Source organism: Chelmon rostratus, chromosome 11 (assembly GCF_017976325.1).
Source record: "Chelmon rostratus isolate fCheRos1 chromosome 11, fCheRos1.pri, whole genome shotgun sequence".
Lineage (NCBI taxonomy): Eukaryota > Metazoa > Chordata > Actinopteri > Chaetodontiformes > Chaetodontidae > Chelmon > Chelmon rostratus.
Window position 1 is genome coordinate 1,784,580 of NC_055668.1, and position 26,840 is coordinate 1,811,419.

The 26,840-nt window shown below is 41.0% G+C and overlaps 2 protein-coding genes across 2 annotated transcripts; both read left to right on the forward strand.

The window, feature by feature from the left end:
- Positions 1-7: 7 nt before the first annotated feature.
- On the forward strand, positions 8-11,961 carry LOC121613640 (ras-related protein ORAB-1-like). The gene is made up of 6 exons (XM_041947166.1): positions 8-426; positions 4,359-4,431; positions 4,797-4,892; positions 6,370-6,465; positions 7,680-7,811; positions 10,734-11,961. The coding sequence occupies exons 1-6, from the start codon at positions 413-415 to the stop codon at positions 10,932-10,934; spliced, it is 612 nt and encodes a 203-aa protein (XP_041803100.1). The 5' UTR covers positions 8-412; the 3' UTR covers positions 10,935-11,961.
- A 2,031-nt stretch (positions 11,962-13,992) lies between these two features.
- Positions 13,993-26,310, forward strand: hells (helicase, lymphoid specific). Its single transcript, XM_041947319.1, has 23 exons — positions 13,993-14,301; positions 14,758-14,855; positions 15,152-15,270; positions 15,722-15,844; positions 15,954-15,995; positions 16,072-16,105; positions 16,682-16,740; positions 16,829-16,870; positions 17,048-17,275; positions 17,809-17,991; positions 18,295-18,438; positions 18,646-18,842; positions 19,458-19,551; positions 20,009-20,170; positions 20,751-20,893; positions 21,134-21,278; positions 21,511-21,594; positions 22,663-22,782; positions 22,905-23,021; positions 23,132-23,291; positions 24,102-24,198; positions 24,320-24,396; positions 25,621-26,310. The coding sequence occupies exons 1-23, from the start codon at positions 14,294-14,296 to the stop codon at positions 25,707-25,709; spliced, it is 2,565 nt and encodes an 854-aa protein (XP_041803253.1). The 5' UTR covers positions 13,993-14,293; the 3' UTR covers positions 25,710-26,310.
- The last annotated feature ends 530 nt before the right edge of the window (positions 26,311-26,840 follow it).

The following is a 26,840-nucleotide window of genomic DNA, read 5'->3' on the forward strand; positions in this document are numbered from 1 at the left end:
TCTCTCACTGGGCTTGACAGTTCGCTGTTGCGGTAACGACACACACTCAGCAATCGGGAGATAAAGGGGCCGGTTAGCTAGACTTTTAGTCATATCTCCTGTTTATTCGCTGTAGGCTTCAGTTGTAGAACGAGTTAACTGACTGTCTCACAAGACAAGATATCCATAAAACAGAGCCACGTATTTTTGTGTTATTCCTGACTTGGCTAACCAGCTGGCTAATGTTAGCTGTTTCCTGGTTGGAGTTGCAGCCATTTTGGATTTTTACAGAGAAACAATTAGCCGGCCGTGGTTTTGGGACCAGTGTAAGCTAGCCACCGTTCCCGTTTTCACAACTTAACAGCGCTGCTTATCTACGGAAGGGAAAAGGAGACGTTTCACGAGAGGGGACACACTGTAGAACGAGTCAAAAATGAATCCCGAATAGTGAGTATCACACTCCACGCTGTTATGCTACACTATGATCAGGTAGCTAAGGTTAGCCATATGCTAACAAGTAAGTTAACGTTAGCGTTGGCAAACAACTTGATATTAGCAGTTGAGCTAAATTAGCGGCTAACATCAGCTAACATTAGCCTTAATGTCCACCTGTACCTGCCAGAGATACTGTGGACATTTTCCAGGGATATCTTTGGATGTTGGTGTGAAATGCTTATCAGTCGATTGATATTTCTGACACACAACAACGCGTTCCTGATATCTTTATTACATGATTTGCAAGCTGTTAGGCCAGCGGCAGTAGCTTTACTTATTGGTTTCGGTTCGCTGCATTTCACGCTGAGATGTAACGTTAAATATAGAACAAAGGTGCCTTGTTACATTTTGACTGGTAACTGTAACGCAAGCCTTTTTGTCTTTGTGCTCAACAGTTGTCTTTATTTTGCTAAAATGCATTATTGTCAGCGATATTAGTTAGAATTAGTTAGTTGAATTCATAACATATGACATGGAAATCATGATTACTGTTGAATATGACCCGATAGCAGGATCCGGAGTTATATTTTTTGAAAGACATCTTTTAGCCTGCTGCCGATGTTCATACTTTAATCTGTGTGTGTCATTATGACAAGCTACTTATTTCCTCTCTGCCATTAGTAAACAGATACTAAAGCCGCAGCCATCCGTTGCTTGCGTCCAATAGGTTTAACGCTTTACCTGGTGTTGAGCATGACTCAGTTTTCGGTCATGTTCTAGTATTGCTGAGGCAGCCCCTCCACAGCCTGTCAGTCATGTGTAGGTCACATGCCACAGGACAAGTCATCGATTTCACCACAGCAGCGTTGAGCAATCAGTCACTTCAGCTTTCTCCCTGTATTTGATTTTCCATTTCTAAATATTCACTTGGATGAGATGTAGAATTTTTGGAGCGCAGGTTTTCCTTGTTTGGCAAGATGTTAAATGGTCCTGCTTTTAAATCTAAATACTGTGTAGTCCTTTTTTATCGTGTCATTATTATGAATAGTGATACTTGATCTCCACTCCCCCTGCTGCTGACTGCTTAATCTTGGGTTAATGATTCACCTCTTTGGTATAGACTAGCTACTCTTACACAAGGTCCAAGATCTTACTCAATGACAGTCAGTGTCAAAGTGAAGACGAGGCATCTTTGCCCCACATTATGGTTTAGAGTATAATTCAGTATGCTGAAAACCACACTTCCAGTTGAAATGACAAACAATTGAGAGCCTGTAGGAATTTCTAAATTGTGGATGTTTCTGTAGTGGATACAACTGTGAATAGACCAGAATTAGGAGTGTGATGGTAATTGGTATTTGCACATTTGAGGTCAGAGAAACATGTTGCATTGAGTAAGGTAACAGAGTTGACTTGTTAAACCCCAGATTTTTTCAGTCTCTTGTTTTTGGTCAACTTGGTATTGTTGTCAGAGTGCTCAGCCTCGCACAGGGACGTCCATTGTCTACAGTCACAGGCCTAATAAAGAGGGAATGACTGGAATTTATTACAAGGAAAAGTAGAGGAACTGAGATGGTCCTGGGAGGCAGGATAATACTTATACTGCAAAGCTTAGCTGAAGTGTGAGAGTTAAGTCGTACATTATTGCTTTCCCTCTGCTGATATCGATGGTGCAATATCAGTAGGTTCACTGCCAAGGGCCAGTTGCTACTTTTACTACAATAATTTATCTTGCATGATTACCAATATCAGACACGCTCCATCACTAGGCTGTGTCTGATATAGACATGGCTTGAAGATCCTTTTTCTGGAAATAATAATCTGCTGGAGAAGTCCTTGAAACTGAAAGAAAGGTGTAGAAGTTGTTGTTTTGTAAAGGCACAGGATCTCTGCTTATGTTTCTTTTTAAGTTTCTAGCAGTGTGGCACTGCAGAGGATCAGTACAAAAAGGAATAAACAGAACAAGGTTGAACACTACCAGGTTTTGAACAAACCAAATATTAGACAAGCAGTTTTTTTTAAGTTTGTATAGCTGCACACACAGATATTCCCCTGTTAGTGTGCGTGTTTTGGGGAAGTTAGAGATTATCATTATATTGCTTAATTTTACATGCATGTAATTGTAGTTGTGCAGGATGTAGTTTAGACTTATGCTGGCTGCAGGCTCTCTGGACTCGCCTTGTTGCATGGTTGTTTTAATATGTTTTAATATGGGTCATTGGGATAAACTTGCGCCACATCCACACTAACGCCCGGAGCGCCGTGGGCTACCTTGCTGAACTGCTGTGTGCACAGACGGTGTTGCTGCTGCAGCCATATCTTTCTACATTGAGTTAGCCGGTATGTCAATATGACTATTAACTGATAATTTTTACAGTCTGTTTCTGCTGAGAACCATGCACGTCACTAGTCAAAAATGACGAGACTCAGAATCTTTAGATGATGTGTGGTTGCAGCTACACATGAGCCACACTGCTCTCAGGTGGCTGCTGTATCCTGTTGACATGGGCGCCGAGATGGCAGTGTGTCCTGGGCGTAATGCGTTTCCATTTTAACACTCATAACTTTTGCTATGTTTATGCCTAGCATCCTCACGACTTTTAGAAACACTAAAACTGAGACTTTTGGAAACACTGCTAGTCCTGGTGTAGTTTGACAACTGTGGGATTTTGTTTTAGTCTGGAGGGATGGAAACAGAGACTTTGGAAATGATGATGCGGATGCCCATGGTTTCTTCTTGTCTTATCCGTCGTGACGTGTCCTTTTCTAATTTGTCATTTCCCTATCACGTGACCTATTTCCAGAAAAAAACAAAGACATCAGCCTTGACTGCCAGTGGTTAATTCAACATAGATAACAAATTATAGGCGTTGCTGACCTTGTTGCCTATGCTAGCAGCTGCTGTGCAGTTAAATTCCTCATTTTATAATGCGACTACTGCTTCCATGCACAGGAGGCAAGCTATTATTTGAGTGATTTGCAGCAATTCCTTTGTCCTAGCATTTATCAGTACATCTAGATACAAATGTATTATTAAGTTTTACAGTAATAATACATTAAAGAGAAAAGGTGATTCTGCTGTAAAGCAAATACAACTCAAATGCAGTTTAAAGAATAGCCCAACAGGGCATGCAAGTATGGATGCAGATTATTTCTTAAATGGTGCTAAAATGCCGCTGGTTGGAGATGATTTTTGTTTTAAAACAGGGCTGTATGTTAACCTTATTGCCAAAAAATTGTAGACTGTGTATAAAAATCTGTTACCATCTCTATAAATGACCACAAGTAGTGCAGTGTCCAGACAAGACATTAATGTTGCATACACTGCAATGTGCAAACCTTAATAAGAAATGTTTCAGACAAACATTTTTCTTAAATTGCGCATAATGGTTAAATGCAGGGAAATGCACTTCTTGCTAAAGAAAATTAGATAAATAAATCACACAGAAATTACATGGAATATCATATATATTAAATTCATATTGATAGTTCAGTATAAAGCTGATTTTGTTCTTAAGATTGTAGCCATACATTAATAATTTTTTGATACCACATGTTTAAAATGATGATATATACATGCACACACACACACACACACACACACACAATCACATGATCAGCTGGCTTCCTGCACTTCCTTCTGAAAATGTGTCTTAGGGTTCATTGTGCTGAATGCTGACTTTTCAGCCATTCCGCCAAATGATGGAGTGACAGGAATGCTGATGAGCATATTTGCCTCTAAAACATTAAATCAAAGATTATTTTTAAGTAAAAGGCCCATCACTGCTTTGAATAAACAAATCAGACTTCTGTGTTCTCAGGCCCTTGCTATTGCAGCCATTTATTTAGTTGAATGGATAATCTGTAACTCCCATACTTGGTTTACCATTTGTGACTGTCCTGTAACTAAAGTTTTTTTTGTTTGTTTTTGTGTTCTCTCACAGTGACTATTTATTCAAGCTGCTCCTGATTGGTGACTCTGGTGTTGGAAAGTCTTGCCTTCTGCTTCGATTTGCAGTAAGTTTCCCCATAATAGCTCCTATAATTTCTTTATATTAACTATGTTTTCCCCCAGACAGGATTCAGTCTTACAGTGCTTTTAGCTATGCTGAATGTAGAAAGCTGTCGCTAGTTGAGCAACAGTATACTGTATCTTAGCTATGTAAACTGGTTTTCTTAAAGGTGTGTGAATACATTTAATATATATGTGTACATATTGTGTGTGTGTGTGTGTATAATTCTTAAATGTTCACATTTTTATGTGTGCATGTACACACACATATACATATGTACATATATATGTGTATGTGTGCATTGTGTATATAGTACAGCACTAAGTGAACAGAATGTTTGAGCCATCTAATTCTAATTTCTCTCTGCAGGATGACACATACACAGAAAGTTACATTAGCACTATTGGTGTGGACTTCAAAATACGAACCATAGAACTAGATGGAAAGACCATTAAACTTCAGATTGTAAGTAACCTACTGCTTCATTTTAGCTTTGCAATGTGCCTTCATATCAGTTTCCGTTAGCAAAACTTGGCTAACTCAGACAGTTTAGGACAGGAGAACTGTTTTTTCTTTATTCAGCATTTGTAAAACTGGAAAACTTAAGGGATAAGCTTTCCATCCATGTTTTCTTGTTAACAAGTCCCACATAAATACCCACACAAACAATGTGTTTGTGTCCATTTTTCAATACTATTCCTTCTACGTCTGTGGCTCTCAGCGCCAGCTCCACTGGTTCCTACTGAAGCTATAAACTTTCAAAAACGTGTCAGTAATTTTCTACAACAGCTGCACACTGTAGTTTTAAACAAACGTTACTGAACAGAAGGAATAGCTCTGGCTCCCTTGTAATTCATATGAGTTTTTGGGACTGCCTCAGTGTGTAAATGGCTGCCCCAGACTGCTTGCTATGCACACCCGTGCACCATATGATACCTTACTGTCTAACAGTTGAATTGGTTTTCCCTTTGTTGTTGACTAAAGGCTCTCTTTCCATCACTTTGGCTCAAACTGAACTAAACATGCCACAGCCTGGCTGAAAGTGAGTTTGAGCTTTTAGGAAGGGCCAAAGTACACCGCTGTAAAGGAGAGGGGTGTGCTGGATTTATAACACAAGTGAAAACGAGAGCATCATTACAAAACAGAATGCAGTACAATAATCATTCTATCTCTATCTTTGATTAAGCGCCCTACCCTGGTGTGTGTGGGATTAAGTCAAAATAAACAGATGCAGTCATTAGCAAACAAACTGTTTACTGATAATGGTCTATGTAGTAACATCCTTTATGCAACATGTATTCACAAAGTGGTAAACCTCACTCCGTCCTTGTTTGTGAATGACTGAGCCTTTTGACGATGCCCCTTGTAATACCCAATCAGTATACTATCTCCTGTTACCAATCAACCTGTTTACCTGTAGAGTGTTTTAAACAGGTATTTTGGAGCATTCCACAACTTTCCCAGTCTTTTGTTGATCCTGTCCCAACTTGTTGGAAATGTGTTGTTAGCATCAAAGTCTGAATAAGCAGATACTTCCAAAAAAAACAATGAAATTAATGAAGTAAAACATTTATTGTATTGTCTTTGTAATGTTTTTAATATGTCAAAAATGATGAGTAAATGATCACATTCTGTTTTATGTGTAATAGTTTTTGGACAACAGTGGGGCTCTATTGCAAACAGGAGTAATATATCAGGCTTTGATACACCCAGTACTTGTTAGTAGGATAATTTCAGTGGTGGTTTGGCTCTGCATGTGAGAAGAAAATAAGTAGAAATAGCCATGTGAAGAGTAGATAAATTCAATGAACTATGAACGCTGCATTAAGTTGTTATCATGGCTTGGTGGAGAATTGTAATGTTCCTGGAGACTTTTTGGCTCACAGGAAAAATAAAGAAATTCTCTTTGGAGGCCATTAAGTAACTACTCTTTCCTTGACAGTGGGACACGGCGGGTCAAGAGAGGTTTCGAACAATCACGTCCAGCTACTACAGGGGTGCTCATGGTATCATTGTAGTGTATGATGTCACAGATCAGGTACGTATCACACTACACTATGTCATACCTATTAATTAAGAATACATGTTATTTTTTTAAGTAATTGTTGCACTTGTTACCACACTCATGAGACAGAATCTAATTGTCCACTTTCTAATGAACTGAAATCCAGAGAAATAAGTCGTTCTTCATTTTGCTGGGGTGTCCTAACACGTGGAACTCTGTTAGATGACACTATTAAATTTTTTTAAGAACTCCAAGAGAAGAGCAGTCTGCTTGTTTCTTTCAGTAAAAGCTGCGAGTCTGTAAAAAACCAAAAAAAACAGCAAGTTATTTCCATTTGAGAAAGAAGCTGGTGTTCAGCTTATTCCCTGATGAGCGAAATAAGTCATTCTTCCTTTTCCTCAAGACATTCTTGGTTTTTGAATGTTGGTGGTGCCAAATATGAAAACTTGAAACACTTTGTGCTGTCAAGGTTTGTTGTTGCTGCACTGGAAATTAGGGATGTGCGATCTGACCTAAAATTTCTTTCACAGTATTTTTATTTTGTTTTTACCGTGATGATATTCTATCATGGTATCACAAAAATAAAAGGGATATTCCACTCCACGGGTCTGGCTATGTGAGACTATTCAAAAAGCTGCATGAAAAAACAGTTTCCCACATTCAAGCTACTCCTCTGGTTATTTAATTGGCTTAAAATGACACTTAGCATTCACAGTTTCCCTTGATTGTCCCTCAGTATTAAAAAGTACATGCTACCAGCCACATAAGCCACTGTGCATGCTAATGGAAACTTCAACAGGCTTACCCTACAAAATGAATAGTAAAGCAACATGAAAATGTACAGGTTTTAAGTTTGGGTTAGGGTTATTTTCTCTATCTTCTCTATTGTAATACTTTACTTAAAATTACATCTGTAGTGTCAGTGTATTGCCCAAAGTTGTTCAGCTGTGGTGTCATTCTGCAGTGTTTTCTGATTTGCTCTCTTGTGTCATGTTCTGTTCTTGCAAACAAAAATCACATCATTATTAATGGCCATTATCAAAGGCAAACTAGGTGTAGAAAGACAAAGCTGGCAGTAGCAGCAGCAGTGCTATCTGTGGACACCACATCAGTTCAGCATGGTAACCGCACGCAGAGGTAGAGGTCGCCAGTGTTTTCTGCCAACTTAAATTCGTCTCTGTGAAAGCTTCTGATGTCCCGTAGCAGATTTAGAATGGTACTAATGTTTGTCTGTTTGCTTTTGCCAGGAGTCCTTCAACAACGTCAAACAGTGGCTACAGGAGATTGATCGCTATGCTAGTGAAAATGTCAACAAGCTACTGGTTGGGAACAAGTGTGACCTGACGACAAAGAAGGTGGTGGATTACACAACAGCAAAGGTAAGGTACTGGGGTATTTAATCCCACAAACAAGCTATTTCATATGAACTTTTTTATGCTTTTAACACTTTTTGTTGAGGATTTCCCCTTGTTTTCTGTGCTGTGTGCTGTCTGGTGGCAGGGAGTCAGTAACCCCTATTACTCAGCCTGTATAAGGCAAGAATGTTGTGCTGTTTCGCCATTCCATATAAAACGTATTAACATGGTATGGGGGGCGTTGTTATCACTTTAATGCGGCAGTTGAGGTAGTGACAGAGCTGAATTAACGTCTGTAAAAAGGGTGAGCCAGCAGGACAGCAGATGATGCTGTTGTGTTACATGTTCACTATCGGTTGTGATTGTGATTTAAAATCTGTTCTTATTCCACATATCCATATAAAGCTTTTACATCATTAATTCCTAATGTTATCATCTCGAAGTATGATTCGAATGAGCCGAGCAGCAGCGTCCCCTGTTGACCGGTGTGGAGAAATGCACTTCTGTTTTCAATAGCCAGGCTCCTGCTTGTGAGAGGGTTGACACAGTGTTGCGATGCTCTGGACTCAGTGTCACATTTCATCTGTATCTGGAAGGCCAGCAAGCTATCAACGCTGGTCTGTTTAGCTTAAGGTTCAAGGTAACTTTATTGATACCCGTAGGTAGATTTGTTTTGCAGTCTGGAGAGGGCATCTCAAACATTATGCACAACATTTAGAAACACAGGACACATACGGAAGACAGATTAACAGCAGACATTGACAGGTACTCCCAGCAGCTCACTGATCATGGTTAGAAGACTTAAATAAATAAATAAAATAAATAAAAGTAATTAAATATCACTAAAAATGCCAAGGTAAAGACCTGTTAAGAGCATGCTAAGAAAACATAAGAGCATGATACGAGGGACAGTAAAACAATAATAAATAAGTAAGTAAGTTAAGACCACGTTAAAATAAGACAGACCTCATTTAAAAGAGAGACAGCAGCAGGAACAAAGCTGTTCCTGTAGCGAGTGGTCCTGACTCTCGGGACTATGAATCTCCTTTTAGATGGTAGCTGCTGGAACTCACTTGCCAGGGGATGGGAGTCATCAGTCGAGATGGAGCTGGCCAGTTGCTGTACCTGCTTCGGGTACAGCGACTGTAGGCACAGCTGTGACTCCCCAATGAGCCGACCAGACCATTTAATGATCTGGTTCAGTGAGTTCCTTTCTTTTACAGGCGGGTTTCCAAACCATGACACAAGTGAAAAAGTTAACTCAATAAACGCACGATAAAAAAGTGTCATCATGGTCCGATCGATGTGGAAGCGGGACAACTTCCGCAGACAGAATAAACGCTGGTGTCCCTTCCTGCTCACAGCTTCACAGTTTAATTTAAAATTCAAAGTGGAGTCGATGATAGTCCCAAGATACTTATAAGACTGAACTTGCTCAATGGCTTTTCCCTTGATTGTGATGAGTTCAGGTGTATTGGCATTTTTCCTAAAATCAATGGCCATGTCTTTTGTCTTGGCTTCATTGACCTGTAGGTGTGAGTCCTCACACCACTTGACATAGTTGTCAACGTCAGGGCCGTGACTGTTTTCTGTTCCTTGGAGCAGGCTAACAATAACCGAATCATCTGCGTATTTTAAAATGAAACGATTTTTAAAAGTGCTCTGACACATATTAGTGTACAGTATGAATAACAAGGGTGAGAGCACGCACCCTTGTGGTGAGCCAGTGCAGGAGCACACCTTGTCAGATAAAAAGCCATTAACTCTGACCCTCTGTTCTGTTTGTTAAAAAATCTAAAATCCAGCCCACAAGGTTATTGCTCAAGTTAAAATGCTCTAGAAGTCTCTGTGTTAAAATGTGCGGTTGAATTGTGTTAAAAGCAGAGGAGAAGTCAATGAATAAAAGCCGTGCGTGACACCCACTCCCTTCGGGGTGTTTAAAAAGCAAGTTAAGGAGAGTGAGTGTGGCTCAGATGCTGTGAGTGGGGCTGTAAAATTAATTCAGCATTGTTTGGTGGTGGAAGAGTTTGCAATGCCTGTGTGTTATGTTTGTGTTAGGAAAGTAAGTTATTTAATGTATTAATTATAGATGATGAATAGAGCTGACAACACAAAGCCAAACTGCTTTCACTAACTCAACCAGCCCAATATATACACTGTCCGAAACAGCACTGCTGTTCTGCCCCTTCCAGGCTACAAACTTGAATATGCTGTATTTCACATTGTGCCACTTTCAAAATAATATTAGAAATAGATCTGAATAACACTTGTGGCGTCTGTTATTTCACACAGTCAGCAGCATGTTTCAGAGTATGGAATGATATTATTTTAGCAAACACCTGTGTGACAAACTGCTATGTCTGAAACCACCTGCTTCACCCTCCAGACTGTGGTCAGGAAGCACAGGAGACTCCTTCACTGCTTCAGGGTGAAGTTAACTAGCTAACTTCAGGGCTGTAACTTTCACATCACCACACTCAGCTGCTGATAAATTCACCTCTGAACTCTGCTTGGTTCTGCAGAAGCTGTGGCATTTACTTTCTGACCAACTGTAGCTCACATTGAACATTCACTGTTTTGTTCATGGTTAACTGTTTTTCCTGACTCCATCCAGCACACCTGCCAGCCCCGAGCTGCAGATACACTGTCTCCCACCTGCACACTTGACACACACACACACACACACACACACACACACACACACACACACACACACACAGGCTGTTATCTTCTACTGAAGCCAAAGTGGCCCATGTAACTGACATGACAATTTTTTTGTGTACCAGCCCTCTCTCATCTGCACACACCAGTGTTTTCCCTGTTATTGCATGTGGTGTTTATCTTAAAATTGCATCTTATTTTGTTTTGCACTAATGTAAAATAAAAAGGTCACTGAAAATACGATTCCTAAAATCCTGCTCTCTGTCCCTCCTCCATTGTGTCCAGGAGTTTGCAGACTCTCTTGGCATCCCCTTTTTGGAAACCAGTGCCAAGAACGCCACCAATGTGGAGCAGGCTTTCATGACCATGGCTGCTGAAATCAAGAAGAGGATGGGCCCTGGGGCCACAGCTGGAGGAGGAGAGAAGCCCAATGTGAAGCTGACCCCTGGCACTACTGTCAAGCCTTCATCAGGAGGGTGCTGCTGAGAGAGAAACCACTTCCACTTTGACACCCCACCCTCTTAACTCTGCAGGCCTGTCAGTCTGGCCGTCATCCCCTCGAAACTCCACTGTGTCCCTGCAAAGCCCCACCACAACCAGACAGGACAGGGAAGACATGCTTCACAACATGTCTATGTGAGAACAAGATGAAGTTGCCTGTATTTGTACTGTACATAATATAGCCGCACTACCAAAAGCAAATAAAGCATCCTTCTTGTCATACTGTCCTATTATTGATGACAAATTGTAAGGATAGGTTGTCATTCAACCTGGCCCTGACTCCCCATCATCCCTTATCTCAGACCTTTCAGAGACTCCCTCTGAATGCAGGTTCATGAGGAGTGTGTGTGTGTGTATGTGTGAGTGAATGAGAGAGAGAGTGATAGAATGTGTCTTTCTGTTTCTCTGCATCCCTACAGTGGGGTTGGTAAAAGAATCAGTTTCACTAAGGTTTCTGTTTATATGGACCTTTTCAGTTTCTCTTTTCCTTTAGTGATTATTTTGCTGTTTGTATCAGCATTTGTATGTCTGTCCCCATTTGAAGGTGTTTTTTATTTCCCTTGCCAGTCTCTGCACAGCAGTGTCTAACAGTCCAGCATCTAAAATCTAGTGCAACAGTATGTACATAAACATTATGTATATATTATGTTAAATCTGATTTGCCAGTTCTGTAGTGTTCAATATGTTCTTAGGATATTGTCTTGACTCTTTATCTCTGCATTAAATTTGTGGCTGAAGACGACTTCAAGTTTGTTGCTCAACATGTAACACTTCAACTGAAAATAAATATTGTACTACCAGACTGTATGAAATGGGAGGATCTGTCTACGATTTTTGGTGAGATGTGTAGAAAACCTGTTGGAATTATTTATTCTTCATTCATTTGGCATATCTACTGCCAGTTACATAGGGTCTGTTTGCAAATTGCTGTGTAATCTCAGTACAGAATTACATATATAAAACACAATGTTCTCTTCTTTTCATAATAAAGGCAACTGAATTCAGTTTGAAAGGAACTCTGGGACCAGTCTTTGCTGTATGGATGAGAATGTTAGAACAGTGCTCCATTGTACAGCTATATATGAAGGCCAGGTCATAACAATGTGTGTATGTGGGAGTATAAGCCTATCCCTAGCTAGTTAACCTCAATCCTAAACTGCTAGAATGTGGCCCACTTTCTACTGAACAAAAGGCAGCCGATTTCACAGGAAATCACACAAAGTTCTAGCTGTTGGTTTACATAACTGACTGAAAGAATAGCCTGAACTGGAGTGTCAGTTAACCTAAGGAGAGAGGATGTATCAGAGCCAGCACTTCAGAACACGACTTCCTAAATGTTGCATGGAACACGTCACCAAAGAGAAAAACACTGACCACATCTGATCAGACTTCCCAGAAAGCTTTAACGCAAGCTGTTCACCCAGTGTTTAACAGTTATTCCTGCTTTTAGAATGTACATAAGGTTAAATGGGAAGTTATGCTGAACATTGTCAGAGCAGATACTTCCTGCTAAAGACAGCCTGAGGCAGTAGTATGATTCATAGGACTAGTATGTATGTTGCAAGTACTTTGAAAGGGATAAGACAGTTAAAATTCTTTATTAATCCCAAGAGGAAAAGTTGTATCAGCTATGTCACATGAACTACAAGAACAAACTACAGGTAGATGTTAAGTATGAAACAAAGGAGGAAAAGGGTAAAGGTAGTTTGAGAAAGAAAAGAGGGAAAGGAGACAAGGAAGAAAAAAGGAAAAGAAAAGGGACGACAAAGAATGGCATGAAGAAAATTAAAGAAAAATAGGATGGAAGAAATGGGACAATGGGGTCAGGTGAAAGGGAAGAATGGACGGAGGAAAGACAAGGGAAGATTGTACTGAAAGGACAAGGGAAAGAAACAAACAAGGGGAAAATGAAAATGGATGGGGAAAGAGGAGTGTGCTATTCGACAAGCATCTACATTGTACATGGATATATAGACCTATGATAAGTCATTTTTCTTCATGTTTTACCATATGATCTGATTCTAGCTCCTCATAGTGACAGATATCATCTAATCTTTAGGGACCTCTGTTGGAAACAAGCAGAAACTGCAACAGCACAATCAGCTCAGAGTGAAGCCTCAGCTGAAAAAACTGAGAATGCCAACTGATCATCATGAGGAGATACAGAGTAGACAGCATAGGTATAGTAGCAGTAGTAGGGAATGGGATTAAAGGGGCATTCCAGCAGTTTAGTATTGTACTTCTGTCACGTGCACAAGCAAAGCAATTTGTTTTTACGCAGCGCATTCTGATAATTAGACTTAATGTACTTTACATTACATTTCTAAGACAAACTACACAAGAGCAGGGATGGAAAGAGTTCTGGAGAATTGTACTCAACTAGATGAACTTGTGTGTAGTGAGTGGTCTGTCATTCATTTATAGATATTTATAAACACTTCTTTTTTTTGCAGCTCATTTTGAAATCATGGAAAATAAATGAATGACAAATACTTCAAAACCAGTCTGAAATATGATGACCTTAATAACCCTATACATCCGGCAGCCGACATTCGCGGCAAATATCAGATTAGGTGGTTCACATATTTCCACTCAGAGGGGTGGCTGCCCCAAAATGTCTTCTCTGTGCGTGAAATGCTCTGTAGTGTGTTACATTTTTTTTCATTTAATTTCTAAATGATTTAGACTTGTCAACTGGAGTCTGATTGTGGTATTTAACGTTACTTCTAAAATACACTAGAATCTACACCTTAATCATATATTACCCTGTTGTATAAGCAGTGGTTTCGTCCCAACTGGCGCGAAATGAATAGCCCCTCCCACAATCAACCGCCTATCTGCGTCAAGTGAGCTGAATTCTTGTAGAAAATGGCCGAAGTAAAGCGATGTTGCCTTCAAAATAAAAGATAAGAGCGACCTCTCCAACCAATTCTCAGGTGTATTTTGAGTGAGTTCTTTTATTTTGAAAGGTATTTGCCGGAGATACATGCCTTGTTTCTCTGTACATACAATAGTGTAAGACACACGCCGTGCTATCTGCAGAGTGAACACTATCCTGGAATTCAAGCGAGCTCTGTTATACAAGTTTGCACAGTTTTAGCTAAGGCAACATTTTCGGAATCCATACGATTCTGTGGTCCTACACACTGAAAAACTTAATTGATAACCACTAGCCAGCTAGTTTAGCCTGTTACTTGAGAAAGTTAACGTTGTATGATTGCGCGAACAACCTGCTTTTGTAACTGAAGTTGCTGATTCGTCGATACGTTTTCTATCAACGTTGGATACTTAGAAACCTTGAGATAGTCATATTAACGCTATCGTCCACTGCGCTGTCGGCAACAATGAGCTGGTAAGTTAAATAATGTTTCACAGAAGACGATATCACATACACTTGACGGAGTGTGGGATGACTTATTGTCCTAGTTTTGATTTTTCACGTTTTATTCATCAACTTTACTGTAAATCTCTTTATTAAATTTCCTCACATGAGGGTCTAAATGCTGAAAGCCTCATTCACACTATCCTTTTGCTGACCCTGGAAGTAGTTCCATCTAATTTGCTGTTTCTATAGATACAATGTATAGATGTATTACATACCCACCATGTGTTGTGCTTGCAGAACGTTAACGTCGTCTTACAGAACCTCACAGACGGTACAGCTCTTCGTCATGTTCTCGCTTAGTGCCGTACAGATTTAGAAAAAAAAAGCCGTCTTTGAAGCTTTAAACGTGTGGATGGAGTTAGTGAAAGCAGCAGGAAACGTTCACCTTCTGGATCTCATTTGTGTTCTTCCGCCTGCTGATAGCGCGAAGGAAGAAAGTCGAAGTGCGTCCCCTCACTGCCCGAAACCAGACGAATCCGAGGAGCCGCTGGGCACAGCCATGGAGACTGAAGCTGCAAACGGTCAGTCACAAAGGACCCCAGGCCCAACACAGGATCTGACTGGGGGATTTCATGAGCTAATCCAAGTTTGATGAATGAAGTCCTGCTGTCATGTCCTTTAAGACTGAGAAAACGAGGGAATGATGCTGTTTAGACTGGAGGCTTTAACAGCTGTCCAGTAGGAACAGGGCACCTTGTCACTTCATATCTAATGAAAGTTGATCAACTTTGAAAAGATAGAAACTTTATCTGGAAAATAATGAAATGTGGGGTTCGGAGTCCCTCAGATGATAACAATCAGTGTTGTTTCTTTGAAGATGTCAGTGTGAAATCTGAGAACATGAAGTCTGAAGTGGTCATCACGAAGGAAATGGAGGAGGAAGAGAAGCAGCTGATGGAGGAAGGGGAGAGGAAAGAAAAGGAGATGATGGAAAAGGTGTGTTGCTCATTAATGCTTTACGTTGGATTGAATGCTGGGTCATGTCTGGGGCTGGGTATTGAATTGTCTACAGTACTATCGATAAATGTCAACAGCCCAAAGCAGCAAATGTCCAGATTCATGATCTTGTTGACTTATTCTTTGATGAAATAGTTCCTATTTAAATATAACATTTGCCAATTAAGTTTTCTAATTTCAGACTGTATGTTATTGAGACGAAGTTATTGTGACAACATTTAACATCTGAGGATTTTGTCTTTTGTTAAATGAGAAAAGGTTTTGTTTAATAGGGGAACATATTCTTCAGAGTCAGGCATTGCAAAAAGAGTGGTTTTGATACAGGTGCAAGGAATTGCATGGTATTGTCACTAGTATCAAAACTGTTCAAACCCTAATGTCCAACACAGTCTCTTTCATTCATGTATTGTTTTGCAACGCTCACCACAAGGCCCGGGAGTCATTGGAGAGGGATTCTCATGACATGCGCTTCAAGAGACTGCAGCATTTACTTCAGAAGAGCAACATCTACTCTAAATTCCTGCTGACTAAAATGGAGCAACAACAGAATGAGGTAGGGTTTGTGTGAACACGTGAAACAGTAACTACCTGTGATGTATTTGCACCTGCTGACTACAGGCTGAATCACTACTAACACGGTGTTTTCCTGTCGACTGCTTCAGGAGAAACTCAGGAAGGAGAAAACTGACAAGAAGGCGAAGAAGGTGAGGGGAAAAACATTTTATCTTAGCACGAAAATGCAATTCAAACCCTGTTCATACAAGTATGTTTTTCTTTTAGATGCAAAACAGAAATGGTGCAGAGCCAATGAAAGGTGAGTTGATCTTCTGACGTTTCCTCTTCTACTACAACCCAGATTCAGAAAATGCTCTGAATAAATAAGTCAATAAAACAGAATGTCATAATTTGGTAATCCGTTCTCACATGCACTCAAAGACAATATATTTAATGTTCGACACCGTCAGCCCTTATTCTGAACTGAGCAGCAACACGTTTTAAACAAGTTTGGACAGGATCAAACTGAAAGCAAACAGGTGATAGTATCATGATTGGCTATGAAAGGGCCTCCTCAAAAGGCTCAGCTGTTCACAAGCAAGGATGGTGGGGGGTTCACCACTTTGTGATGAATGATTGTATAAAGGGCAGTACCACAAGGATGTCAGGAAACACAGTTCATTCTGTTTTATTTACATTTTACACAGCGTCCAAACTTTTTTTGCTATCAAAATACCAAATACAGCACGAAAAGCTGTTCTTTAAGTTAGTTACTCTTCCAGTAAATACTGACATTTACAAGCAGTTTAAATGCGAAACGTTGGTTATGTAAGCTTCCAATCTAAATATGTCTTAATATGTGTTAAGTTTTTGTCTCTATTCCTTGTTGAACTAGATAAGAAGAAGAGGAGGAGGGATGAAGACTACAAAATAGCAGATGTCATGTCAAAAGAAGTAAGGTCTTATTTGACTGTTTGTGTGTTTTGCAGAGTTGTCTTTTACAGATCTGCTCACATTAGTTCTGCTTGATTTTGTCTTCCAGGAAATAATGTCCCAATCTAAGAAAGCAAAAGTGGAGGAAGAGGTAATGGTTCATTTTTGTCTTCCTCTGGGTAAATGAGACGTGAAGACACTTTAATAATCCAGAGGGGGTAATCGACAACAGGATAGATTTTAAAATCAATATATAAGTTGCCGCTAGTCATTGAACATAGCACATCCGAGCACACTTGTCCGTAACATATCAATCATTTGATATCAGGAGGAGGCACTGACCCAGAACAAACTCAAAGCCGAGGATATCGAGAAGATGAGCGATTCCAACCAAGACATCAAGAACCGTCTGTCGGAGACTGTGCGAGACAACGCCAAGCATCTCCTGCACCCTCACAGGAAGGTGAACGGCCAGCCCGTCCCTGCCCAGCAGCCAGAGCTCTTCACCGGAGGGGTCATGAGGTGGTACCAGATTGAAGGCATCGAGTGGCTGAGGGTGAGTTGGGCTTGATCGATGTGGGATTGTGGGAAATGATTTATTCATTTGTTTGTTTTCCTCCCTCCCCGTGCAAAGTAGATAATGTTTCAGTGAAGTTAATGGTTAGTTAATAAAACACTTCAGAGCCTTTAACAGATTAAAATGAAGCTGAGGTTCAAAGTTAATTTTGACCCTGGAAACAGCTGACAGAACAGTCCACCTCAAGTTGTTCTGGAGCTTTCTCTGCTACAACAGGATCTTCCATTAGAGATGGAGTGTGTCCAAATTTCCTTTTTTCCTGAGCTCTCTTAAGGACATTCATGTTGGCTGTAAAGGTTGAGTTTGAAAGTTGACTGAGGTTTTGCAGACAGTGAGGTCCTGTGATGTCTTTCACTGTGTGTTTTGTAGTAAAAAGCCTTTAGTACACTGTTAGTTACACCTGCAGACTGCTCCCATGATCAGTGCAATTAGTCAATGTTGGTCTTAACAGACTTTTGTGTGTGTGTGAGTTTGTAGACCAGCAACCCCTGTTGTTCCCTCTGTGCTGTCAGATGCTGTGGGAGAATGGCATCAATGGGATCCTGGCTGATGAGATGGGACTGGGAAAGACCATCCAGTGTATCGCTCACATCGCCATGATGATAGAAAAGAAAGTAACTGGCCCCTTCCTGGTGGTCGCCCCTCTCTCCACTCTGCCCAACTGGATCAACGAATTCAAGCGCTTCACCCCAGAGGTAGGAGGACGGGTTGGCCGTGGTCTCGTCCGGCTCGTGGAAGCTTGAATCACTTTATTGTCTGACAGGTCCCTGAAACACATAAAACTCACCAGTGATGAAATTAAATTGCTTTAGGCAAGTTTGCAGCTAAGTTTCATTGGAGATGTGACAGGATTTTACTGTTTAGTAAAACATGCGAATGATTTCACTGATCCAAACAGTTACCTCATCAACCAGCTGTGGTCTGAATGACAGAGACTGACCACGATCACTGAGTGTGTTCACGTGCAGTGTCTGAGCAGTGTCATGTGTTTGTCCCAGCTGTCAGTGCTGCTTTACCACGGCCCCCAGCCAGAGAGGGCCAAGCTACTGAAGCAGATCCGCAGGCCCCAGGGGCCCCTCAGCATGTGTCCTGTGGTCGTCACCTCCTTTGAGATCTCCATGATTGATAGAAAGTTCCTACAGGTATGCTCTCTGCTCATCCAAAATAAAAATAAATACCAACGTACACACGAGTTAAACATTTTACAGGCCAAAAACATTTTGTTTAATCATATTTCAATTTCAAGCGGTCAATTTTTGGAGGTCCTGAATAATGGATTCAATAATGATGCATTATTTTAAGTACTTGGACCAGAATTTGAAACTGCACGACTTTGTTTTTTGCTCCAGCGCTTCCAGTGGAAGTACCTGATAGTGGACGAAGGCCACAGAATCAAAAACCTCAACTGTCGGCTGGTGCGGGAGCTGAAGATGCTGCCCACTGACAACAAGCTGCTGCTGACGGGCACGCCACTGCAGAACAACCTGGCTGAACTCTGGTCCCTCCTCAACTTCCTCCTGCCAGAGGTCTTTGATGACCTCAAGAGGTATGGAGCTGTGTGTTTTCTGAGTGCTGGTCACAGTACTGCTACTGCTCAGACCGAAGACGCATTACAAGGTTTTGGCCTCTGAGAACAGCTTCATGTTTGTGAAAACTAGAAAATCAGGACTTTCGTATCAAATTGTAGCCAAATGCATCGTTGGTTTTAAGACTAATTTAAAGGGTAACTACACATGACAAATCTGCTAGCTCCCTCCAGTCTCAGCATATGTGACAGATGCAGGACAACTACTGGAGGCCATATGGCTACATAGTGTTGCATACATTTCTTCAAAACAAACAAAAATAATATTCATGGAGAAACAAAAATTTACTATCAAGGAACATGTTTTGTTTTCCTCCCATGCACTCTGATACAAGTATTGTATTTGGTTTATTTAACCACAAACAGCGGCAGACTAATGGGAAGATCATCAAGTCTGCTGTTTGTTATCTTTCTGATGTCTGAAGTACAGTGTGCATCAAAACTCTGAGAGAAAAACAGAAGTCTCAAAGATGCTATTATGTGTAGTTGTGACATGTATAATTATATATGTTGCTAAATGTTCAGGTTAAATTAATTACTAATGATTAACCTCTTGTTAACATGCTTGCTGTCTAGCTTTGAGTCCTGGTTTGACATCGACACCCTTGGTGAGGCTGAGAATGTGGTGGCTACTGAGCGTGAGCAGAATATCCTGAGCATGTTGCACCAGGTCAGTCCTCCAAACCATCACCACACAGTGCACTCATTAAGCCATGTACAGCCACTTCACATCGTGGAGTGTTCATTTGGTGTGTTTTAATGTGGTCATTTAAATAAAGCAACTTAAAACTTAAAACATTTTATGCAGACTTGCACCATCCTATTTATCACCTCTAGTCACTCCTGTCACACCTGTTTGGCGTTTGTTCTCAAAAGCCAGTTTCCTGACTTATTCCAAAAATATATAAACATCAGTAGGCTGTCGGACTTCCTCTTACCAAGCCCTGTCTTTAGAATTGTCTTCCTACCAATATTTGACAGGTTAACTCAGTCAACCCATTTAAAAGTAAACTCAGAACTCATCTTTTCACATGAGCCTTGAACCTCACATAGTCGCCTTAGTGTTCATTTGTTTGGGGGACGCAGAAAAAAAACCTGCATTTTCTAAAGGTTTTCTGTTGTTTCAGATTTTGACTCCATTCCTGCTGAGGAGGCTGAAGTCAGATGTGACACTGGAGGTTCCTCCTAAGAAAGAGATCATTGTTTATGCCCCTCTGACTGCCAAACAAGAGGCCTTTTACACTGCTGTGGTCAACAAAACCATTGGCAAGATGCTGGGCCAGGAAAAGGTAACGCCACGCAGCATTTGCTAATATGGTGACAGGTCTGGACTGTAAAATCCGTCAGTCACACAGTGGAGTCTCCACAGCATACAAGGTCAAATCTGTTCAAAAACACCAGATTTAAAACATGTTTATCAGTCTGTGTATTCAACCTTTTGAGCTGAGCCTGGCATATTGCAGGTGCATCAGTGTTTACGTCCCACTCTGTAGATGTTGTCAGTTGGTCCCTAAGTAGACACTGGTATCATTCAAATCCTGTGAACGTTTTTTATAATATCACCGTGTATTTGTTTTATGTCTTTATGTCTTTGTATGTCTGTGTAAAGCACTTTGAACTGTGTTGTTGAAAGGTGAGCTAACAATAAACCTGCCTTGTCTCATTTGAGGAGTTTTTAAGTAGTTGAAGCAACAGGTGACTGAGCTCTGCCTCATCAGTACAGCCTTCTCCTCTCTGTCAACTCCATCATGTCAGAGGTTAACATGAGAGATTAATAATGGGATGGGGTCACTTTCTACGTGCCTACTGGTCAGTTTAAACAGTTTAAAGTCACAAGTGATTGAACTTGTCTGATCTTGTTTCATTTAGACGGAGGCTCCTGTAGCGTTGACATCGAGCGGCAGACCGAAGCGTCGCAGTCGAAATTTGGTGAACTATAAAGAAACAGATGGGGACTCGCCGTATGACCTGGAGAAATATCTGGAGAGGGTCCGGGAGGAGGTCGAGCAGAGGTAAATTTAATTTTGCTACCTTAGTAATGTCACTTGCGTATTTATTTTCATTTATCTCAATAGTCAGTTTTTGTTCTCTGCTGTTAATGTATGTTGCAGTCTTTGTTAGAAAGTTAGAAAGTTTTGAAAGCATGTTCTCTCCAGAAATGACCCCCCTCACTGCATGAGAAACACAAACTGTGGCTCTGTGTCAGGCTAACTTGAAGCTGCTCACACTTCGTTTCCTGTCATCTCCTCCAGCTCCCCTCCAGTGCTGGAGGTCCAGAGCCCGCTGGATGCCCAGATCAACCTGAAGCTGCAGAACATTCTCATGCTGCTAAAGAGATGCTGTAACCACCCCTACCTGGTGGAGTACCCCCTCGACCCTGCCACACAGGAGTTCAAGGTAAGCCACAGTCACCAGTCCTCCTTTGGTACAGCAACGTTGGTGCTACAGCTGCTGTTTAACTTATTCCCAGTGTTTGTGATTCTCAGCTGTTGCTCAGAAGCATGGCTGGTACAATATGTTTTTCAGTACTGATGCTAAAGCAGCACAGTTAGTATGACTCCCAGTTCATTGTGGTTCTCTTCCCTGTTGTGTTCCTCACATACTGTATGTCCTCTGGTCTTCCCTGCAGATTGATGAACAGCTGGTGCAGAGCTCTGGGAAGCTTCTCATACTGGACAGACTGCTGCCTGAACTGAAGAAAAGGGGACATAAGGTGAAAAAGCACACTAGGAGCCGAATATGTTAGGACATGTCACTTCATCAGCAAACAGGAGGATTAATGAAGTATTTTAAACTATTGGCTAGTGGCCCTGCTGAGTTGGCACCAAAGTGCTTATGCCCTTGTCTGATGGTGTCTGGTGGTTAACATTATTAACCTACCTCTAACCCACCACTGATGATCTCCTTCAGGTTAAAACACACAGTGGTACACATGCCTTCCCCCCGGCTAACACAAAAACCATTGAGGTTGTTGCTGTTGGTGGCAGCAGGTGAGGGCCTATAGTGTTTCAGAGCTACTGGTCACCCTTTCCAGGGCCTCTCCGAGGCTTTCTGGAGCCCTAACTCGGCTCACAGTTTGGTCATATGTCTGCATATTCATGACTTGATATTAAGAAAGCAGCTCATTACGCAGTCAGCTCCTGCACTGATCAACCTCCACGGTCCTGCACTGCCAGTGAAGGAGAGCTCAGAGGTGGGATTGCTATGAGATCACTAAGCTCAGAAAAGAAACAACATGGTGATTTAGATTCCAAAACATTTATTTCAGCCACAGTTAACTCTACCCGAGAAAAGCCACTACTATTACTCAAACTTACGACATTTTATCCTGTAGCATATATCTAATTGTTGAAATGTAGGAAACATATTAGATAGCATACAGGAAGCAATAAATATGTTCATGGGAAACAAAAAGGAAATAAAGTGATAAGACAAATCAGAGGTACACAAAGTATGAAAATTCTGTTTCATGCATTGTAGATGATTCAGTCCTGGTAAGTCTGACAAAGGATGAACTTCAGCAGATTAAATATGTGCCATCTGCCTGCCAAATACTTCAGAACGTTCCAAATGTCAGGGAAATAAGTGTCACTTTACACTGGAAACACATCCAATACAAATTTGTTCAGAATGCAATTATTTCTGGTGGTATTTATAATGCATATGCACGTATAAACGGTGCTGCTTTGTGTCAGCAGTCCTCTACCCACGCTGTTGCCTTTTGGTTTATTCTGTGTCAGCCTTCCTCTGACGTGTATGTGTGATGGCTGTTGTGCTCCAGGTTCTGATCTTCAGTCAGATGACTTCGATCTTGGATATTTTGATGGATTACTGCTATCTGCGGGGCTTCCAGTACAGCCGACTGGATGGCAGCATGTCCTACTCCGACAGAGATGAAAATGTGAGTTTTTAATGAGTTGAAGAAGAGTCTCTCTGTCTCTGTGTGCGTGCTGCTTTTATGGTTCCCACCTAGGCTACGAAATGTCCATGCTACTGCATCACCAGGTTCTTCTTCTCCCCCAGATGACCAAGTTTTCCAAAGATCCAGAGGTGTTCCTGTTCCTGCTGAGCACCAGAGCAGGAGGGCTTGGGATCAACCTCACAGCTGCTGACACTGTCATCATCTTTGACAGCGACTGGGTGGGTGCAGATTAAAACTCGTGTGCACTAAACAGCGTTACCATTCTAAGTGTTCCCTGTACATGTACTGTGTTTAGTCAGTGTGTGGTGATGTTTCCTTGCCTTCTCAGAACCCTCAGGCAGATCTGCAGGCTCAGGATCGCTGTCACCGCATCGGGCAAACCAAACCAGTGGTGGTGTACCGCCTGGTCACAGCCAACACCGTCGACCAGAAGATCCTGGAGAGAGCTTCAGCCAAGAGGAAGCTGGAGCAGATGGTTATCCATAAGAGTGAGTGGCTTCACTTCAACACAGTACCTCCCCTAACTCCATGCACTGCAGGAGTAGATTAGTCTTATTTTTCTGTGTACGTGCCGGCAGCGGCCGTGACCCGAGGCATTATGTTTCCAGGTGTTCCGTACGTATGTTCATCCATCCATCCCATTCTCGTGAACACGATACTTCAGGAGCGCCTTGAGGAAATTTCCTCAAATTTGGCACAAACATCCAAATGAATTGAGTAGATTTTGTTGGTCAAAGGTCACTGTGACCTCACAAAACACATTTTTGGCCGTAACTCAAGAATTCATACACACACACAAATGCCAATTAGGATAAAATGATGAAGTGATGACATTTTGTATCCAAAAGGTCAAAGGTTAATTTCACTGTGGCATCATAATGTTCTGCAAAAGCACTTTCCTTGGCCATTATTCAACACCATAACTCAGGAGATTGAGACCATATTTCCCAGTTGGTCAGATATTGAATTGGTGACACTAATCTTGGTTGCCCACCTTGTGCTTGAGGTGGGTGGTGCCTGTCGAAGCAGGACCCGAGGTTATTAGTGGTATTCACTTCTCCTGTTCTGGCTGATCGGTGTTTATGTGTCTGGACAAACATGAATGTAAACTGCACCTTGACTGGCTCGCTGAGGCACACAACCACGAGACAGTAATTCTTGTCTGAAACACAAAGCAGTCTGATTTTATCTTGCACCACATGTTGGATTGCGAGCACTGGATCACTGGTGGTCTGAAATATGTTGCAAGTGTGAACTTCTGATGATAGCTTATTTTGTTTTATTGCTTTCCTCCACAGATAAGTTCAAAGGCGGGAAGGCAGAGTTGAACCAAAGTAAAAGCTGCATTGATCTGGATGAGCTGATGGAGCTGCTCAAAGCCAGAGGCACTGAGAAGTAAGAAATCATCCCTCGCTCCAACGACTTGTAATGTGCAGAGAATGGACGGGTATTTACTGGGACTGAACTTCCCAACACACTGGAGAGTAACATTTGGCTCTAACTTGTGTCCACTCAGGGAAGTGAAAGCATCAAGGGGGAAGGTGATCAGCGACAAGGACCTGGAGATTCTGCTGGATCGCAGTGACTTAAAGGGTGAGGAGACAGACCATCAGCAGGTTTCAGTGGCACTTCCTGAATTACTGTGGGGCAACACAGACCTGACTATCATCCTGTTGATTTAGTCTCCCCCGTCAACTGCCAACAATAACATCTGTGTAGCTATCATCAACAAATGATCTTTGAATTACTGCAGAAGCACCAAAATGTAATACTTTAACTTTGCAAGGCCCTGAAGTTTACAGAATCCAGCTCATCTTAAATACAATCTCACTGTTTGCAAGACACAAAAAACACTAAAGTGTAAAAGACACAATGTTTAACTTCACAACTACACTGAAAGAAATAAATGATCCCATTCCTTGTCAAAAAGCCTTCTAATACGAGATGTCGTATTTTTCTGTGAATGATGGGTCATTTTATTTATTCCACGAAATGGATAATAGAAGCCATTTTTAACAAGTCACAAACACATTTTCTCACCTACCCTCACCCGAGCAGACAGGTTTGGATTTATTGTACAAGATGTGTGTCTCTAATGGCTCTTCTAAACCAAATAGATCCATGTACTGTGGTGCCTCATGATCTTAACTGTGGAACACAAAGCATAGCCATTACAACAAAGAGTTGTGTCTTTATTTAGTGATCCACCGGCACAAAAGCCAGAACTGTACAAAGGTGAACACAGATTTGCGCAGGGCATTTCCACTGAACAGCTGTTTTTTAACCAATTTCTAAAAACCAATCAGGCAATTTGGATTGATAACAGATCTAAGAGACCAGTGAGCAACATTCAGTGCTGCAACCGCCATCCCACTTTCCTGGTGTCCGAAACTAAATATTGAATATATTGGTTCCTCTGAGTCTCGGTCAAAAGCAAGTGAGATTGTGGACTGTAAGATTTAATGGTGGCCTCAGTACAAAATTGGACGTCAATAAATTTTGTTTGTCCTGCTCATAGTTTCAAGAGAGAACAAGATTACTCAGTAGGATTTTGTTTTATGTACCAGTACCAGTTACTCCACTTGTTACAGTTACTCACTCCATTGTCCTTTAAACAGTGAGAGTTAAAACAAGTTCTTGTTTCATGGGTTAAAAATGTGTGTTCTCCATTGACACCGTCCACTTTATGTTTACATTGATATTTACTTGCAGGTATAAATTGTGATACATCTCTTATCTATATTGACCATGATATAGGTTGTTGTCTTTTCACGGTTTAACGAATGCCCTGAAGTAAAGCACTATTTGTATTTTCAGACAAAGAAAAGGGCGGCATGAAGAAAGCGAAGGTGGGAGTCTTCAGAGTGATTGATGCCGAAGAGTCGTCAGAGATCACGTTGACCTGAGAGCTCTGGAAATATTCAGATATGAACTTTTGACCACAGTCCTTCTGCTGCACCTTGATGGCTCAAATCTGCTGTCACTTGTAGTAAACTATCCTGAAACTGCTGTTAGTAGACTTGAGTAGTGTATTTTTTCTTTTTCTTTCTTAACTGCGTTCATACTTCTGTTTATTGAGCTGTTTTGTTGTTCTGTTTTTGTATTGAACATAGTCTATGGTGTTCAGCCACTGTACCCGTTTTAAGATTTGATTGTCACTTGGGCTTTTGAAGTCTGTCAGAATCATTTTCAGTCATTGATCATTTTCATGCCAAATGTTTTGACAGCTTTACGCAGATCCTTCAGTTTACTCTCTCTGGTAGTAGCATTAACATCACTGGACACTTGAACCTTCCAGTGAAACCCACAACACATACTTTTCGTGAAGAGAAGTCTTACACCTTCACTCAAATTGTCCTCTAACATGTACATGGTCTATGCATCTGTTAAAGAGACAAAGCTATAGTGACATGATCTAGTTGGGTGTGTCCTTGATTTTTATTTGGCCTTTCAAAACAGGTTATCTTTAACAACGCTGTAATTAAAGCACTTTCATGCAGGTAAAGCATACATGTTCTTTCTTGTCTTTTTATATAAATAAACTATGATTTGATAACTTTATGAAACGTGTTCTGCTACAGTTCTATATGAAATAGAAGAAAATGCTCTCCATTCTCCTTGTAAGCCCATATTAAGTTCCAAAAATGCGATAAATTACTTACAAAGCACTTTGAATTGCTTGTCTATGCCATGATGCAGATAAAATAGTTTTCTCTCCTAGAATAGTTTTTTTCCAAAATGTTCTTCAGAGTGGGTTGATGTGATGCCGGTCTGGTGTGGTGGTGTACACAGTCTTCAGAGCATACATGCCATTTTTAGCATTTAATAATATGCAGGGGTTCCCTAAGAGGTGAGTCTTAAGTTAGTAACTTAACGTCATTATCTGCATGGACAACTAAATTGAAGGAGCCAGGGGTTTCTGATTAAAAAAAAGCGTCTCTGATTTTTAACACAAAAAGAGATTTCATGATGAGGCCTTTTTTCGCTCATTGGGCCAAAAAAAAAGCCAATCACAATTATTTCATCAACAAACGAAG

Bases quoted from the DNA above. Each gene is read 5' to 3' on its own strand.
- hells (XM_041947319.1), top strand. The intron at 16,871-17,047 runs GTAATGGTTCAT...ATTTGATATCAG, and splicing joins AAGCAAAAGTGGAGGAAGAG to GAGGAGGCACTGACCCAGAA. The intron at 23,292-24,101 runs GTGAGTGGCTTC...TTTCCTCCACAG, and splicing joins GCAGATGGTTATCCATAAGA to ATAAGTTCAAAGGCGGGAAG.
- LOC121613640 (XM_041947166.1), top strand. The intron at 4,432-4,796 runs GTAAGTTTCCCC...TTCTCTCTGCAG, and splicing joins GCCTTCTGCTTCGATTTGCA to GATGACACATACACAGAAAG. The intron at 6,466-7,679 runs GTACGTATCACA...TGCTTTTGCCAG, and splicing joins TGTATGATGTCACAGATCAG to GAGTCCTTCAACAACGTCAA.